General features: G+C 34.7%; 1 protein-coding gene across 1 annotated transcript in view; it reads left to right on the forward strand.

Annotated features, from left to right (window-relative positions):
• Positions 1-4360: 4360 nt before the first annotated feature.
• The window catches only part of LOC130649036 (cytochrome b-c1 complex subunit 2, mitochondrial-like), a 30186-nt gene continuing 16424 nt past the window's right edge, over positions 4361-18122 (forward strand). Inside the window, exons 1-3 of the mRNA XM_057455231.1 lie at positions 4361-4521; positions 5911-6003; positions 13876-14025. Of these exons, the coding sequence (XP_057311214.1) occupies positions 4459-4521; positions 5911-6003; positions 13876-14025 (306 nt within the window). The 5' untranslated portion in view covers positions 4361-4458. The remainder of the gene's footprint in view (positions 4522-5910; positions 6004-13875; positions 14026-18122) is intronic.

Consider the following 18122-nt stretch of genomic DNA (forward strand, 5'->3'; position numbering starts at 1 on the left):
TCGGATGAAAACTATAGAAAATATCAAGAGGGTTGTACATGCAGAATGTACATAGTACAGAAGAAACTTCATTTGGTAAATTCACCGAGCGTGAATTAAATGGACCTAATCTTGAACTTCAAACCTATCAGGGGAATAATAAAAATATGGAACATAAGATAGTCTTATACAACGAAAATATTAAGAATTCGGATGATAGTCTGAAACGGATCAAGAATCATGTAGATGCCGATGGCGAGATTCATGAAAGCGCTAAGGAGGCCATGGAAAAGCTTGAGAAGGGCATTAAAAGGATGAACGATGAAAGGGATGCCTTGCAGGAAAAAGTAAAAGGACTTAACTGTGTTATTTATAGCCAACTGAGACATATCAAAGACACGCTGTTGAAAATCTCCGAGGATGATACAACCTTGCTTGAAAAATTAAAGATATTGTTCAAGGAGTAAGGCCTTGCCATAGCTCTAGTATCGTCTCTGCTGTGGGTCTCTTTCCACCATTGTACTTGCTGTTACGGGAGGTTCTGCCGCCGCTAATGCAGTGGGAAGTGCTGCAGCTGGTGGTAAAAAAGGGTTCGTGGAAAAGCAGCTTGAAAGGCTTGGGAGGTTCCCTAAATATCTTGCGGGCAAAGCAGGTGCCGCATTGTCCGGAGTCATCAGTACGGTAGTCTCGTTCCTTCTGAGAGTAGTGTCAACTATCGTTACATACGCGACTCAGCATCTGTACATGGCGGCTGCTGCCGCTGTTGGGTTTGTCGTGCTATACGAGAAATAGATCTATTTTTTCAACCACATAAGCCAAGATGATGCCGACGCCTGTTATAATTATGATGGTCTTGGTATCCTCATGTTGGTTTGGTTGGGGTTGTTCGGGTATGGGGGACGATGTTGTAGGTCTGGGAGGATGGTATAGCCTGTATAGTATGATCAGGAGTATGTATAGGAGGTGTGGTATGCTTTGGAGGTATAGTAGGTTTGTCATACTTTGGGGTATGTATGGGTGTTTTGGCAGTATGCTTGAAGGGTGCGGCAGACGCATGTCTCATAAGGGACTTGTTATTTAGGTCAAGCTGGATACCAATAATTGCGTTTGCAGGGGAAATCAAAATGTTGTGGTTATACCTTACGATTTTTCCTATACGCAATTTCATATAGGATGGTAGCATGTACACGTGGTGCATTACGGCAAAGATCACCAGGGTTCGGGCATATTGCAAGACCTTCTGGAATTCGGTGGTATCATGGCTTACATTTTCTTGACATTGGATCATTGAATTGAACTTCTGTAATAAAATCTCCCTTGCTGTGTAGTTATCTGCATTGGATCCAATCAGGGATGCCTTGGCACCTGCTTGCGATCCTAGCAACAGGACAACGTAAACCCTGATAATCTCGCTTAGTTTGGCGAGACCCTCCGACGTTAGGCCTTGTTGGCATCTGCGGCCACCATCTACCGTTTGTCGATGATGACATGACAGCCTTGAACTTGTACAAAGCATTGGCATCTGCGCCGTATTTCCTACATACCTGCGCGTATCCTGATGTGGAATAGGGATTTTTATACTGTTCAAAACCATCATCATAGGGCATTGGTACTTTCATTCTTGCCAATATACGACGCATGTGGTAGTAGACATGGAATTTAAAAATGGAGTTGATAAGTGGTACAGAGCCAGTCATGTGCTTGGCACACATGCCCAGAGCCGTTGTGGCGCAATGGGTAGCGAAATTAAACTGGATATTTCAATAGTCCAGCGCCTGCCCTGCCCACCCCACTTGAACGGGGTCATCAAGGTACGTTGTTGGGACCCTGATTGCATATTTGGTGAACTCGGGGAATACTACAGAAATATGTGATTTTGTAGACACGTAGAGGTACTGATGCTCCAAATTTGTAACACCAAGTGACCATTCTCCCCTGTTACTTTTGTACTTTGCTGACATGTTATATTGGTATATGTTCATTTGATAAGGATATGAAACAACTCTATATTACCGATATCAATAAACCTACTATATTCGAAGACTACCTTGGGCAAGACACTCGCATTGCCTTGAAGTCAATAAGTATCATGCCTGGATGGTTGAACCTATACAGCGACAATGACATTACGATCAGGAAAGTGGGACCTGATCAGAGGGTGACTCGTATCGAGATGGTTTGTACAGGATCGCGGCAGTTGTCAACAGCCAGGCAGAGGACAAGATCAATCTATTTGTGTTAAAAAATGGATATTGTAGGCTCCGTGTCGGTGACGGGTACTCGGTGACAATTCATCGACCATTGCAGGAGCTACTAGGCCTACCCTATGACCCCGCAAAAAAGTATTATATGAAGGGTTACTATGATGCCTTATACAGGACCGATACTTACCAGAGATTGAGACTGATTTGTCCGCAATTGGATGAAGACGACTGCCTTTTGGATGGGAAAAAATCGAAGGTTCTTGCTCTACTTCTACCAGGGAGTTAAATGCATGGGGAGATATGTTGACCTGGAGCTTTGACACTCCTGTTTACCTGCCACTTACGGGCTCCACGGAGCGTCTTGAGTTTATGCTAACAGACGTCTACCATCACGAGAAGAATGTCACGTTCTTCAATATAACCATGTGCATTCTGATAGAATAATAAATGAGCGATATCAGCAAACTTTATCCGAGTTTGCCGAGTGTACCTGAGCAAGGCTCTGATAAGGATGAGGGACAGGTCTTCAGGCTCAGAAAGATCGAGGAAATAGAGCAATATTTAAGGGATGAAATAAAGGAGCGGAATAGACTCGCAAAGAAGTTCAAGATGCACAATACATGGGTACGCTTTTGTAATAATGGACTGCTTGGTGTAAGTGTTATTACTTCGGGGCTTTGGATTGGAGCTATGTCCTCGGGCTTGGGGTACCCTTAGCCTGTGCCATGGGGGGACTCCCGATTGGTGCTGGAATAAGGCAGGCTGGTCTCCGGAACGCCTCTAAACGTTTGCGTGTTAAATTAAAAAACATGAGGGCATCAGGTTGTTGGCAGAGGCGAAATTAAACTCTATTGTTGATCTGATCAGCAAGGCAATGGAGAATGGCGTTATTAGCGATCACGAGTATAGTCTGATTAGCCTGGAAAAAGAAAGGTACATGTTGCTGAAAGAACAGATGCGTCAGCCTTTAACAGGATCGTAAATGCTATCAACGAGGGCCCAGCTGGTTGCCAAAGGTAGGGAAAAGGGGAAAGACGAAATAAAATATATGGTTTCTTAATCCTCACATAACAGCAATTTTTTTTAAAGTCCTTGTACCGGCATTCCGTAATATGTACCTGAGGGTAGTAGTTTTTACCTTGTACATATACTGATGAGATAGCTAGGATGGCACTGACCTGGCAAGGCTCATTATAGGGTACCGGCATACCATAAAATTTAGTAGTAATTGCATTCTTGTGATATTTAAGTTTAGCGTTTACAGAGCGGTCTTTTATCACCGGCCCCGTCGTCAATTGCTCAGATATCCGCTCCTCAATCTTCCCCCAGATCAGACGATACTTCGCAAACCCAATCAGGGTACTCTTCAAAATTGAGACTCATTGCTGGTACGGCGTTGGCGTTGTACCGTGTCACCCCATGTGCGGACCAGATTTTTGGTGTTTTTACCCTGAGGGCCACCACAATGTCTCGTGTATGGTACCCTATAATATACCGATTATCCTTACCTCCATTGGCAGGGATGGCATGTGACACTGTTAGGTAGTCTACATTGATATCATCGATATCTGTAGAGGTGTGGCGGCAAATTAATAGAATAATTTAGTGTTAACAAGCTCATTTTCAAACTTCTTTATTGTATATTTTAAAATATTTTATTTTTTTATTTTTTATTTTTTATTGTTTGTTTTTGTTTTTGGCTAAAACATAATTTGTAATCAACTCAGTCACAGAAGAGGAAGGTCCGTAAAATAAAGCTAAAAGGTCGCAGGTCCTGTGGGAACAGAGTACCCTTTTATTTTGTACGATTCTTAGTAAAAATTATGTCGGTCGCGTGACGGCGCTGACGTACACTGAATCCGCCCCCGACATACAGCAGTTTTCAGATAAGCCACTTATATTTCCTGCAAAGTCATTTCGGTTTTCTTTTTCCCTTTACGTATTGAGGTTCCACTTGACTTGATTTTTCTGCTAATTCTTTTCTTTCTCGCAGGCTCCTGCTGACTTTTTAATCCAGCTCGAATTTTGCATGTGCCATGTTGGCGTAAATGAATTAATGGATTACGACGTCGAACCTCGCTTCCGGGCCAATTTGCCTTGTTGACAAAGTTGTCCGTAAATGGCTCAGGGGTCATCACTAGATCTGGGAGCGAGGCTGCACAACGTCGCAAGACATCCACTTTGCCTGTCGTATGGACACAACTTTCATTGAGTGCAGTTTTTACAAAATTCAGACCTGGGTGGCGAAAAGAAAGTTGTGCTTTTTGATATCGTCATGTTACCCACAAAAGGAAATCAACTTGTAAAATCTTTACAAAGATCTTTACTGATACATTCGGTAAGTTAATTTAGGCAGAAGCCACATTTTGCACGAGCTTGTAAATATCTTCCTAAGTCGCATAAGACTTTCCTGTCACCTACCCGCAGGCATGGTCCTATATACGAGTACGATAGCACTGAAGGGTAAAGATGTTATTAAAATGCCAAAGCTCTTTCTCGAAAACATTTAAAACATTTTTTTCAAAACGTCTGAAGCTTTTATAAAAAAACTTTTGCTTAAAATATTGTTTTATTAGCTAGCGTTTACCGTCCTAATTACGTGATTATCTAACAAACGGGCTTAGCGATGATCTGGCAACTTTGCTTGCCACATATTTTTATGGTTTTGACTATAATTCATCCTTAAAAACAACCTTGCAAAAATGCTGGTGAAGAAGGTGGACAGTGTTAAGCGGGAAAGAAACCATCAAAAACATCCTATTTGCATGATTTGCGTCTTAGTTCCAAGATGTGGTTTTTCCAATGTAAGCTTCACTGGAATTATTTCTAAAGTCTTTATAATTTATGATTAATATGGTTGCATAACTTGGCGACTTGTCTTCGGATGGAGCTACTAGATACTTAGAGAACACTGCAATAATCTTTATTATAATTCTAAAGTTCTTCTTCTAGAAGATTGTATAAAGCTGGAGACTTGCAACATAGCCTTCTCTTATCTAAAAGAAGTCCTACCATTTTCATTTGATGACTTTCTGTCACCTGTTGCCTCGTTGCATGATTATAATAAAACTGTTTCAAAATTAAAATATGCTTTTCCACGAACAAGGACAGTTACTTATGGTTCGTACTCAATTGCCACTGAAACAGTAAAGTGCTGGAATAAACTCCCTGAACTTGATAATTTAAAGGTAGATAAAATTATAGCTCCTACTACATTCTGGAAAAATACGATGAAATACACTAGTATTTTAATTTTATTATTTTTTATTGTAACTTTACTTATTAACACCACAATTGAACTAAATATTTGTTAATTAGCAGGCCATTTCGTGTGAGGCGTGCGATCGCATGCGCCACCCCCACACACGTGCAGGTTTGTTTAGGCGTAGATCGCACGTGAGCAGTCTTTACCAAATGTTGATAATGTGAATTTAATTGCTACCATTTACCAGCTATCAGGCTATATTAAGGCTTTGTGAGTTTCATTTTAATGATTTTATAAAAAAATGCAACAATATTCAGGCCTCGTCAGGAAGAAAAATGCCGGCGTGCGAGCTTCGCTGAAAAAGCTATAGTCTATTGTATAAAGTCAAGCTTGTTTCGTTTTGACTTTTCTTGTATCAGAGTAAACTTTACTCGAATGATAATGGAAGAAAAATTTTGTAAAAATATGTCGCAAATTGCAATTTTGAATCCATTAATTTGACTTCATATTCTTTCTATTAAGAACAAACTTGTTTCTGCTGCTGTTCCATTAACTGATCCATTACCTGATGCACCAAGTCAGCATGTTCCAAGAATAGTGCATAGAGATGTAAAGGTATTTGTTTATTTTGAGAATGAATACTATAGTTATTTAAATTTCACACACTTGTGCATAGTTGACAAAAAGTGTCAGAACCCTATTTTTAAAGCAACCCCTCTATTTTTATTTCGAGGTCAAGCTATTATCTTTATTCTGTAACGGATAGGTAACGTGAACAGCCTATTAATTTTAATTCATATTCAGATACATCAGAACGCAACGCACCCACCAAAAAGCAATGTTAAATAGTTACAAAAAGGGTGATAGTGCAAAAAAGTTCTAGTAAATTAAATTGTCTACTTTGTCTGCATTTCATAGCCACTAAATTTGACTAAAAATACATGGTATTTTTAGAACTTTCAGCAAGATTTCCAATGCATAGATATGTTTCTAATTTGTTGCCAAATTTCAAAATTGCCACAATCTTAGTTTAATGAGTTTATTAAATGTTTTCTCAATTGTCGATTTCAAATAAATTTTTTTTGGTTTTGACAGGCAGAAACATGAATTTAGATATATTACGGTATAAACAGAATTTGAGTTTGCAAAGTAAAATGGCTGGAAACTGAAACAAAACAAAAAATAAGCAAATGCTGTTTTAAGGCTAACTTAATGATCTGTCTTACTTGAAGAAGGTAATCTGAGAAACAATAATTTACTCTGAAATATAGAACAACCCACCCTTTTTACAACAGCCCCCTATTATGCTCAACCTTACCTTTTAACTGGGATATTTCCAACACTCTATTTTTGTAAAATTTCAGAAAGTCGACCCCCCCCCACCCTCTTAAGTAAAGGAGAAGGGGGGTCTAGCTATGTTTGTGCACATGCTATTTTTGATTACTTTACAATGCCATAAAGTTTGAATGCACATCCCTTAACAGGTCTAAAGCTACAAATGACACAAAATATCAAAACTTGCTATTACTATGACATAATTATACAGCATCTGAAATTCTTTAAATGTGAATATCTTAAGAGCGAAAAAAGCTTTTAAAAAAAATTAAAAAGACTTGTTAACCAACTTTTTAAGCGCTATAATATAAGTGCAACATCATTTTATACCTCTTGTTCCCTTTAACGAAATATGTTGGGTTTTTTTAATGGTATACTATTTTCTCTGCTGTAATTTTGGCATGGCAAAGCAAGTATATAATTTTAGCAGATTTGCTTTTTTCCATAACGGTTGTTAGACACCTTCAATTTCGTTGGACATTTTCCAATTTTATTTTATTTTCTTTCAGTTTTCTTTTTTTTTTGTTGCAGATGCTTATATGTGACGATTCCAGGAAATTTAATAACAAGCTGTAATTATCGATAGGTATCGATAAAAAAAGAACAGAATTATCGATAAATAAAATGGATAAGTGATAAGGTCATTAGCAATAAACAAGTTAAGCTATAATTATCACTAATTTGATTTGCTTTGTCAGCAGATTATTGATAATAGTGCGAAGATAACGAAACAACAAAAACGGTTTGCTTGATGTTTTCATAAATAGTATTAATATTCTTTTTAGAATCTTACATAATAATACGGAGTGTTTGTGACGATCATAGTGGATATTGTCATTTTCCTTTGATGTTGCCAAAATTTTCTTTGAAGTTGTCGAAAAAAGTTTGTCTCAAATGTTAAATTTTATGACGTTACCGCGCGACGTCAATAACACTATTTTAACCTCAGTATCTTATATTAAATTAATGAAGCCATTACAGTGCACTTAAAATTTGAGGCCAAATGACCTGGAAACGAGGTGGTGACGTCAATAATTTTTCACCGCGTGGGTAACTAGGGACCACCTGGGACCAATTTTGGTAAGTTTTCTGAACCTGGGTCCCCAAATCCGTTTCGGAATTGACAGGTTGATGACGTCATCAAAAAACTTTTAATCCCTAATATCTCTGCAAACGTTTGTCAAAAGTACATGATCCTATACATACTCTTGATCAGCGTTTCAAGATATACGATGAAGGTAACAGGTATATAAATTTCTAAAAAAAAATTTCGGGGTTTGGCCATTGCTGACGTCAGCAAAATTTTTAAACCCTTCTATCTTCTTAGGCGTTCATCAAAACCCCATGATCATATACATTTTCTTGATCAGCAGTTTAATCTCATTGTAGAGGCAACGTGAAAACAAGGTTCTAATTTTTTTTTGTGGATGGGTTACTGACGTCATAAAAATTCAAATAACTTTCTTTTTCATATTTATCCTGCGTTGTGGATTTTTTCACGGGCTTTATCGACTATTTGTGAATATAATTTGTTTGATCGCTGTAAAGTATAAAAAAATAATTTAGTTAGTCTCTTTTTAATTTTTTTGCTTCTGCAAAATACTGCATGCTGTAAACATGCAGCACTGTCCAGACCCCTTTTATTTTAGATTCTTCCTTTGGGCTGGTGGTTGCGCTTAAACAAAACCTTATTAAATTAACCTACTACTTCATAACAAGTAAGAAACAAGTTTCTTTTTGTATAAAAGTCTACACCAATAAATTTACAGCTTTTTTAAAACTAAAACAAGTCTGAGTTACGGGAGCTCGCCAGCCTCTAACAGTTGCATTGGAATAATTTTAACTAATTAGAAAATGCTGTAAATTGATACAGCCAAATTAGGGGGTGTTTTTGTTTGTGCCACTTAAAGCCCTGTTTACACAAACCACACAACATATGAAACACTACTGGAAAGTCTTGTTTTTAACCATGTTAGATTTTTTTCACCAGCAGGCCTGAAGATTTCTTTATATTAAATTGCAGTACAAAAAATATCATTTTTAGACATTGACACAATATAGCTAGTGCGTGGTCATTCTGTTCCCACACCGTTTCTACACATGTCCAATTATGTAACTTTTGTTAATATTTTTTTTGTTTCGTCGCAGTGAAATTCTGTATCGGACATTTCATTTATGGGAGATGGTGTCAGCAGAAATTTGATATTTTGATACCCAATATTTAGGCAAAAATTTGCACATTCCTTTAAATTTAGAATTATGGTATTACATGGTGGAGAAGAGTTTTGTTTGCTTCAGAAATCTTGATTATTCCCATGGTTCACTCCTGAGTTATATATTTATAGTAATGTGTTTTAGCCAAAAAAATAAATTTAGCCTCTTATTTTTGATCACCTGCAATAGTGAAGTTATCTATAAATTAGTTTTTCTTTAGATCCACTCATCACGATTTTCTGATTGTTTACAAAAGTTTTCTAGGAAGTAACATTTTTGGATTTTTTTAAATTTCATTTGGTCTTGTATGCAGGAAAATTTGATCATTTTTATTTGTTAATTAGATTTTTTCACCAAGTTAATTCTCAATAAAGGCTAGTAGAAATTCTTGGATTTTTCAGAAAAAATCATAACCAACCCAATATTTGGCACCTGTAATCTAGGTAATTTGAGGCTCAACTTGTATTAAGATGATTATCATTACTTTTTTCTATAAATATAAAATGGTTTAAAATATTATTGCGGATCATTATCTACAAATTTTACTTGGTCCCACATACAGCCTCTGGTTTCAAATTAGCTGAAAATACGGTTTTTCACGTTTTCTTAAAATTGATAAAATATAACCTGAGAACAGAAAATAATTTACCAATTTCAGTTGATTTAATGTTTAAGAAAAAATATGCTACCACCCAAAATTACCGATAGATAAGGTTTTCATGTTTGTCTAAAAATTTCACTGTTTATTCTGATGTTTGATAATCTTGTATGAGCATTAAGATGTAAACTTGTTTTACTGTACAGAAATATTTTTGATATGGTTTACATTATTAGTAAGGGATCGTCTCCGAGATCGTTTCAATAAAAATCGTTTTATATCGTTTCATTTTTTAATTAGCATAGCATGTGATACGAATTTGTAACAATTTTAAATTAATGTTTAATTTTTTGAAATTGTTTCAAATTATATGGGAATCGTGACACTATTTTGTAAATCGTTTCATTAAAAACTAAAATCGTTTCATAATCGTTTCAAGATTGTTTTAATATATTTACTTGAAATCGTTTCAGATACCATAATTCGTTTCAAAATCGTATCATCATTATGATCGTTTCATTATATTTATTTTAGATTGTTTTCAAAATCGTTTCAAGGTGTTTGTTTTACATTCTTTTTACATAAAAGAATAAAAAAATTATTAATCTAATAATGGTCTTTCAATAAAACCTACACTCTGTCACGCAGGTAAATTTCATCGTAAAAAATCATGTATCTAAAAAACAAATATATATATAGATTTGCATATTTTTTTAATTCATCTATTTTATTACTAAATTTTTTTAATACGTAGCTCTTTTTTATTTCATAAACTTATTCAAAACGCACTACAATGACCAGGCCATTTCTTGAATAAAACTATGCCAGAGCTACAAAAAGCACCCGCTAAAAAATTACGAGTGCTAAGGTGTGCGAAAAATTGCACTTGTAAGCAAAATTTACAAGTGCGATGTGAATATTTGCAAGTGTAATTCACACTTTTTTTTTTGTTTATCGCAAATGGTTTTCCGTCTTTCGTTCGAGTCTCAGTGTAATGCACCAACCGAGCATAAGAGTGTCAGCATGAAGGAAAGGGGCCTTTAGGGGGACTTTTATGTTCTCTATACTTTTTAAAACAATCAATCACGAAGAAATGCATGTTATGTAATCAGCGTAATAGCCTTTTTCATCGCTCTAAAAAAAATTCACAAGTGCGATAATAAACACTCGTAAATCTTTTTACGAGTGTGCGGGCGAGTGCGCGTGCGATCGCACTTGTCTCAAGGAATGGCCTGGATATTTCTTTTTATGAAAATCTAATTTTTGTTATCATAAAAATGAACAAAATTATTATCACAGATTGTCTGTAACGACGACACATGGAATAATATTTCTAAAGTTTATAGAGTTTTGTTATCTATTTATATCTCAGCAATCGCAGTGTGCATAATAAAATGATTTGCAGCAATGCATAGAAGATAGTTACTGGTGTCTTATTAATTGTATTAATTAATTTTTTTTTACATTTTTGTGGCCACCTGTTGTTTAAAAGTAGCAAATATAAAAAAAGAAAAGAATATCATTTAAACTTAATTTTTAATTTTTTTACTGATTTTAACAGCACTTATCAATTTAGTCCTGGGCACTAGGTTTTTAAATACATGCCAATAACACCTAAAAATAGTACCTGTTATACTGCTCCATTAACAGAAGCAAATCATTTTAATATGCTCAATTTGATTGCAAAGATATAAATAGATTAGAATAAATTCAACACAAAAGAAAAATTGACCTCCAGGATCATGTTTTATGAGAGTAAGGAAATCGTTATTGAGAGAAAAAATAAAGCACCTAAGTGAAGTAAGGTCATAAGTATTAAGTTTTTTCTCTGGGGGCCAACAATGCAAAAAAATTTCTCAGCTAACACTGGCATTTTATAATTATAATTTATGCAGCAAAAATTTGTAAGAAATATAGCGATAAATTTAGCGATAAATAGCTTTAGCTATACTTCGCGATAATTTCCAATGGATATTAACATTTATCGATAATCCTCCTACTGTTAGCGAAATAGCGATAAAGCACATCGATAAGTAAAAATTATCGCTATATAGCTTCTTATCAAATTCCCTGGAATTGTCACAATTGACAGCGTTAGCTGAGAAAAAAGCTAGCTATATAGTTTTTTTTTTATGTCAGAATAAAACTGTAGCGAATCAGGGACTTTAAGGATATTTGATTTATGTTATTTTCTTTTTTTTAGATAATTATTTTCTAGATAAAGTTTGGCAAATTAAACAATCAGAACTAAAATTATTCCCAAGCAATAGCTTAAAGCTGGCTAGCTAGCTTCCTTGACCCAGACTTGTTTTAGTTTTAAAAAAACTATAAATTTATTGCATTGGACTTTTATACGAAAAGAAGCTTGTTTCTTACCTGCCATAAAGTAGCTAGCTAATTCAATAAGGTTTTGTTCCTGCTTTTTGTTGATAGTTTGTCAAATTAAACGATCACAACTAAAATTATTCCAATGCAACTGTTAGAGACTAGCTAGCTCCCCTAACCCAGACTTGTTTTACTTTTAAAAAGCTGTAAATTCATTGGCGTAGACTTTTATACATAAAGAAATTTGTTTCTTACTTGTTATAAAGTAGTAAGTTAAATTAATAAGGTTTTGTTCCAGCGCAGTCATTACGTCCAAAAAGAAGAATCTAAAATAAACGGGTCTGTCTGCACAGCGCCGCATGCTTACAACGTGCATTATTTTGCAGAACAAAAAAAATTAAGAGACTAACTAAATTCATGTTTTATTTTTTATAGCGATCAAACAAGTATTCACAATTCTAAAAAGAATATTAATACAATTTATGAATATTCTTGGTAGATTTGTGGAATGAACACCAAAATATGTTTCACATGAAAAAAGTAATTTTAATGACGTCATTGGGATAAAAAACGACGTCATTTCGGCAAGAAAATTTCATATTTTAACGATAAAGCTAGTAGGAAACGTTCTACCAGAAATATTGATGCTCATCTCATTAAGCTTGGCATACATGTAGAGCAGGGCATGTAAAGATAATCGAGGTAAGGAAAACAATTAATGACATCATTGGGATCCGAAATGAAGTCAATTTGCTGGATCGATATTTCCTTCAAATCTGGTCTGCTTTTTGTCCCTAGTAATCATATAATCACTTTAGCAACACCTTGGTTACCACTTAGTAACCAACATGCATGTAATAAATTACTTATATACCCAATACAACATCTTCTAACATTCTTACATGAATGTCAACGGTTTTCAAAATTCTAAAAAAATTACTGCCGTCCAAAAAATGCAATACCCCCAGCAAAGTACCAAATTTTGCCAAATATTTTTTTTTCATCAGAAGCCCTAATAAAAGTTAGGAATAGACACAAAATTTAAGCACTCAATTACATGTGTATCCAAAGTTATGCCTAGTCAAAGATACCGTCGGCACTTTGTGCCCCCCCCTGGTATAATAGGGTTAAACGACCTTAATATTTTTCCAAAAAAATTATATCACTCAATTGAGAAAAATAAGAGCTTCCAAAATATCTACATATCAGGTTATAATGTTATTTAGAATGGATATTTGGATTATAAAAATCATGCGCACTTTCCTTTACACTCGCCTAAAGGAAAAAAATTTGTGGGAAGAAACTTTTGTGTCAAGAAACTTCTGCAGAAAAGAAAATGTGAAACAAGAAAATTTTCCCCAAAAATGCAAAAGTTTAATACCACGAAAAAAGCTATATATATTTTAAAAGTTACGACTGCAAGATTGCAAAAGAATTGTAAAAGAAATGTCTGATTTATTTTTTGTGAACTTTATTTAAAAAGAAATCCTTCATGCACATCCATTTGTCTGCAGTGTTGTATGTGTATGAGGTGTGAAAAATAACCAAACCAAATAACCAAATTGAAGATCCTGTCTTATTGGGTCATTGGAAAAAATATACAAAAGCCTGAGACGAGCCAAGTGTGATTTCAGCAATTAAATTTATGTTAATTAATTCACCTTTATAATATCATTGCTTTGATAAAGTTTTGCTATTACTTAATATAATACAATAATTTATGCATAATTAAATCTGAAATTCTTCAAATGTGTATATATTGAGAACGAAAAATCTTTTTAAAAAATTTAAAAAGACTTGTTAACGAACTTTTTAAGCTCTTTAATATATTATTTAGTTTTGCAGTCTTTAATAATGGCCATTGAAAAACTTGAAAAATCACTGTGGTGTCTGTGGTTAGAGGTTTCATTTTGCGCCTTGACTCCATTGTGAAATTGTCTTTATTAAAAAAGGGAATGAGTTTTTGCTAAGTTATGAAATTTATAAACTGTTTTTTTATTGATCAATTATTTTAGATAACCCAACTTGAGAATGGAATTAAAGTTGCAACCGTAGATAATGGTGGCGCAGTTAGCAGACTTTGTGTAGCACTTAGAGGTGGAAGTCGAAATGAAACCAGTACCCAGTTCGGATTATCACATCTCTTAAAAAATGCTGCTTTTATTGTGAGTAAATCAGAACTAATGTAACGTCCAGGCCTTTTTTAAGAGAGGCGTGCAATAGCACGCGCACACCTCCACACACACGCAAAATGGCTTAGGGGTGCTATTGATAGCACCTGCAAAATGACAAATTTTATATGAAGTTAACCAGTGCAGCACACCCAAAACACACATGTAAAATACTTGAGGCGTGCTTTTTGGCACACACCTATTAAAATTTACCTGAAAAGGCCTGAACGTCAATATCACTACTTTAACGTCAATGTCCTATATTAAATTAATGAAGCCATTACAGTGCACCTAAAACTTATGGTCAAATATCTTTGGAAATGAGGTGGTGACGTCAATGATTTTTCACTGAGTGGGTAACCAGGGACCACCTAGGACCAATTTGGGTAAGTTTCCCAAACTTGGGTGCCCAAATCTATTTCGGAATAGACGGGCTGATGACATCATCAAAAATCATTTAAACCACCATATCTTCGTAACCGTTTGTTAAAAGTACATGATCCTATACATTTTCTTGATCAGCATTTCAAAACCTTTACGATGAAGGCAACGGGTATACAAATTTCTAAAAAAAAAATTGGTTTTAACTGGCCATTGTTGACGTCAGGAAAACTTTTACACCCTTACATCTTGTTAACGGTTCATCCAACGCACATGATCATATACATTTTCTTGATCAGCACTTTTAGCTCTGCACAATAGAGGCAATGTGAAAATAAGTTTCTAATTTATTTTTTTATGGATGGGTTGCTGACGTCATCAAAATTCAAATCATGCTTCTTTTTTTTCATTTTTATCCTGCCTCAGTGGATTTTTCCACAGGCTTTATTGACTAGTACTACATATATAAGAAGAACTTTATTACATATCACGGAAACAACATGCATAATTTTTTCAAGTTTTATGTCAATATTCACCTCCGTAAAGCAATAATTGCGTTAGCTGTCGTCGCCATTAGCGAACAGAAGCCAACTTGGTTTGTATACATTTTGTTGCTTTATCACGCTGCGCACTTCGCTCAACAACATTTTGAAGTTGGATGTGTCACTATTGAGTGAATAGCTCACAGTTTTATAAGCTAACAAACCACAATCTACCAAGGAGGCATTTTAAAAAGTACCAACACAAACCATTACATCAAAGGGACAAGCAATGAAGATGAGTTATCCAAAATACAGAAAACTTTGAGACTATATTTGTGTTGTTTGTTTTTAAGAAATCAACACTTTATTGTGTATGTTGAATTAAACTTTTGTGTTCGAAACTTTATGAATTAACTGCTGAAAGATACAGAAATAATGTAAGAGAATAAATGAAAATAAAAACAAGGTAAATAAAATTATAAAATCACATCAGGCCGTATATAAATAAAAAACTACACTTATTGAACAAATATATTATTGCAAATTCTCAGGGGAAAGATTACGTTATGCTGTTCTTAAATAATTATAAAAACTTAATGTCTAATTGATCATTTAAAGCTTGCATGAATTTTCTAATATAGATTGCTTCTAATATCTTACATTTTTTCTTGTTCAATTGGGCTGAGCAAAATACCTTTTCACAAAAGCATAACCTTCTTTTAATGCCATTAGCTTTGATCGTTCGGAATTCCCTACAATTTGTCATGCTCCTTCCTTCTAATACAAACATTTCTTTTTTCTCACCCATTTACACTACATGAATATCTTCCTATGTAAATCACATGCAATTTGGGCGTATATCCTTGTGTGTATATCCTTTAATGGAAAAAGCGACTTTATTTTCCTTGTTTTCCAGGTGATAATTAATCTGAATGTTTTCTTACTAAAGTAATACATATTCTCTATAAATTTCTGCGCTGCTCTTTCATTTTTCATACAAAAAGGTATATGGATTGTACTTTGGAAAGTTCTTCCTGAAAAAGCCAATTTGGGATCATGATCTCTTCTTGGTCAATATTTTTAAACAATCTAACGACAGAGTTAGTAAAAACAACTGGATATCCAGCATATTTTAAGTCTTTTCTCAAATCTAAAATTTGAGCTTATTCTTTTTGCTTGATGCAATTCTACCAACACAACATTTTTTTGTACTTCTTGGGAACAGCCTATTTCCAATAAAAAGGTAGCTTACAGCGACGTAGTTAGTAGGAATTCAATACCGGTAGACCGTTAAAACAATGTTTATTGTTATAAAACTAAAGCATTATTGTATAGGTAAATAGCATACCAATCTTCATTTTCTACTTAATGCTGTTGTTAAATGAAATTCAAAAAGCAAGAAAACAAAGGATTGAATTCTTAGCATTGTTGCCACCATGTTTATTTTGCTTGATAAATTGAGAAGTTTAAGCCTTGTATGTCATGTACGTGAAGAACAGACCCAGGCTAGCCGAGACAATTCGCATCCGTTAACACAGGCATACTACATGAAATCAACACCAAGAATATCCACCCTTGAATTGGTAAAATTATGTTTGTTACTTTTGTTTTTAATGTGACATGATCAAAATTCTTTATAAACAGGTTTATTTACAAACAGGTATTCTATTTTCACTGCAATCGAAAGAGCATCTAAACTATGTGAACAATTCTTTGGAATTTTTTCAAATAGTTTCATTTCATAGAAAACAAAATTGAAGTTGGTTGTTTAAGTTTCATATTTATTACATCTAGAAAGAAAATTTGCGTTCGTTGTCAGTTTAAACATTGGTGCTATATTTCATTCATTCAAAGTTATATAATATTGTTGTTATTGTTTGGTAAAAAAAAATGCTTTTTTTTCTTTTTTTTCTGTCTCCTCTGATTCTGATTCCACTTATTTTTCTGTTTGTTTCTTTTACTTAGTGTTTAAGTCACGGGGCATTCAAAAACCACTGGACAAAGTCATAACAAAAAGTCCTCTCGTATGCATCAAAGAGTAAAAACTAAAAATAAAGCACAAGGGGAAACAGAAGCTGCTACGACATCAATGTTGACAGCCAATGTAGATAAACAGCAGTAATATTCTGTAGAACAAAATGTGAATTTCGACGAAAACTAGGAAAGCTTCATATAAGTAGTGAGGATCTTGATACTGAATCTAATGGTGATGATAGCGACGATGACAACGAGGAAGGAGATTTTCACATGGCACCTAAATATGGAAGAGTATATCTGACTATGATGCAGAACCATTCATACTGGGAAAATGAATTTCCTTTCACCAATAATTCAGCCAAAGATAAAGGTTGGTTATGTAAACATTGCACTTAATATAGTGTTGGCGAGCATTGGTGAACAAAAGGAGTAAAGCTTTGGGAACTTCCAAACAGGACATTCCTAACACATGAAAACTCAACAAAACATCAGGACGCACTTCACAAACGGCGAGAATGTAAAAGAATGTTAACAAAAGGCAACATATACCGTCAGATAGGGCAGGGCCAGCTTGTTCAGAAAGCTGAGATCAAAGCTAGATATAGGCGTGTAATCATAACGTTTTTAATAACAATATACTTTGTGGCAAAAAGAACTGGGCAGTGAGGGAGAACTTTGAGGACATAGCTTCATTCCTTTGTGATTTGGAGGATAACGATGTAGACACGCATGTGAGTGGTAGCAGTTCAAGGGCCATATATACCTCAGTGGCTTCAGTAGATGAGTTTATCAAAATTATTGATGAGAAATTAGATGCGGAAACATGCGCAAAGATAGTTGCTGCTGGAGATTACAGCTTGCTTGCAGATGAAAAAACGACCATGTCAGATAAAGCTGTTTTGTCTATTTACGTAAGATACGTACACTATGATATGTACAATGTAGAAGAACATTTCATTAGTCTGATAGAGATGGTGGGGATTAAAGGTGCAGCAGCTTTATGTAATAAAATATGCAAAGTACTGCTCTTAAAGGAAATCGAAAATTGGCAACTTCGTTTCCATGGTTTCGATGGGACTAATACGATGAGCAGTGAAGTTTCTGGATTATAGCGAAGGCTGAGACACAAATCTCTATATTGAAAGTATGTAAGCTGTAGGAACCACAGATTGCCGTTAGTTTTTATTTACCTTATTTCGTGATATGAATGTTGATATGAACATATTAGCTGTATGGAAAACAAATTATTTT

The sequence above is a fragment of the Hydractinia symbiolongicarpus genome, chromosome 7 (genome assembly GCF_029227915.1).
Source record: "Hydractinia symbiolongicarpus strain clone_291-10 chromosome 7, HSymV2.1, whole genome shotgun sequence".
Classification (NCBI taxonomy): domain Eukaryota; kingdom Metazoa; phylum Cnidaria; class Hydrozoa; order Anthoathecata; family Hydractiniidae; genus Hydractinia; species Hydractinia symbiolongicarpus.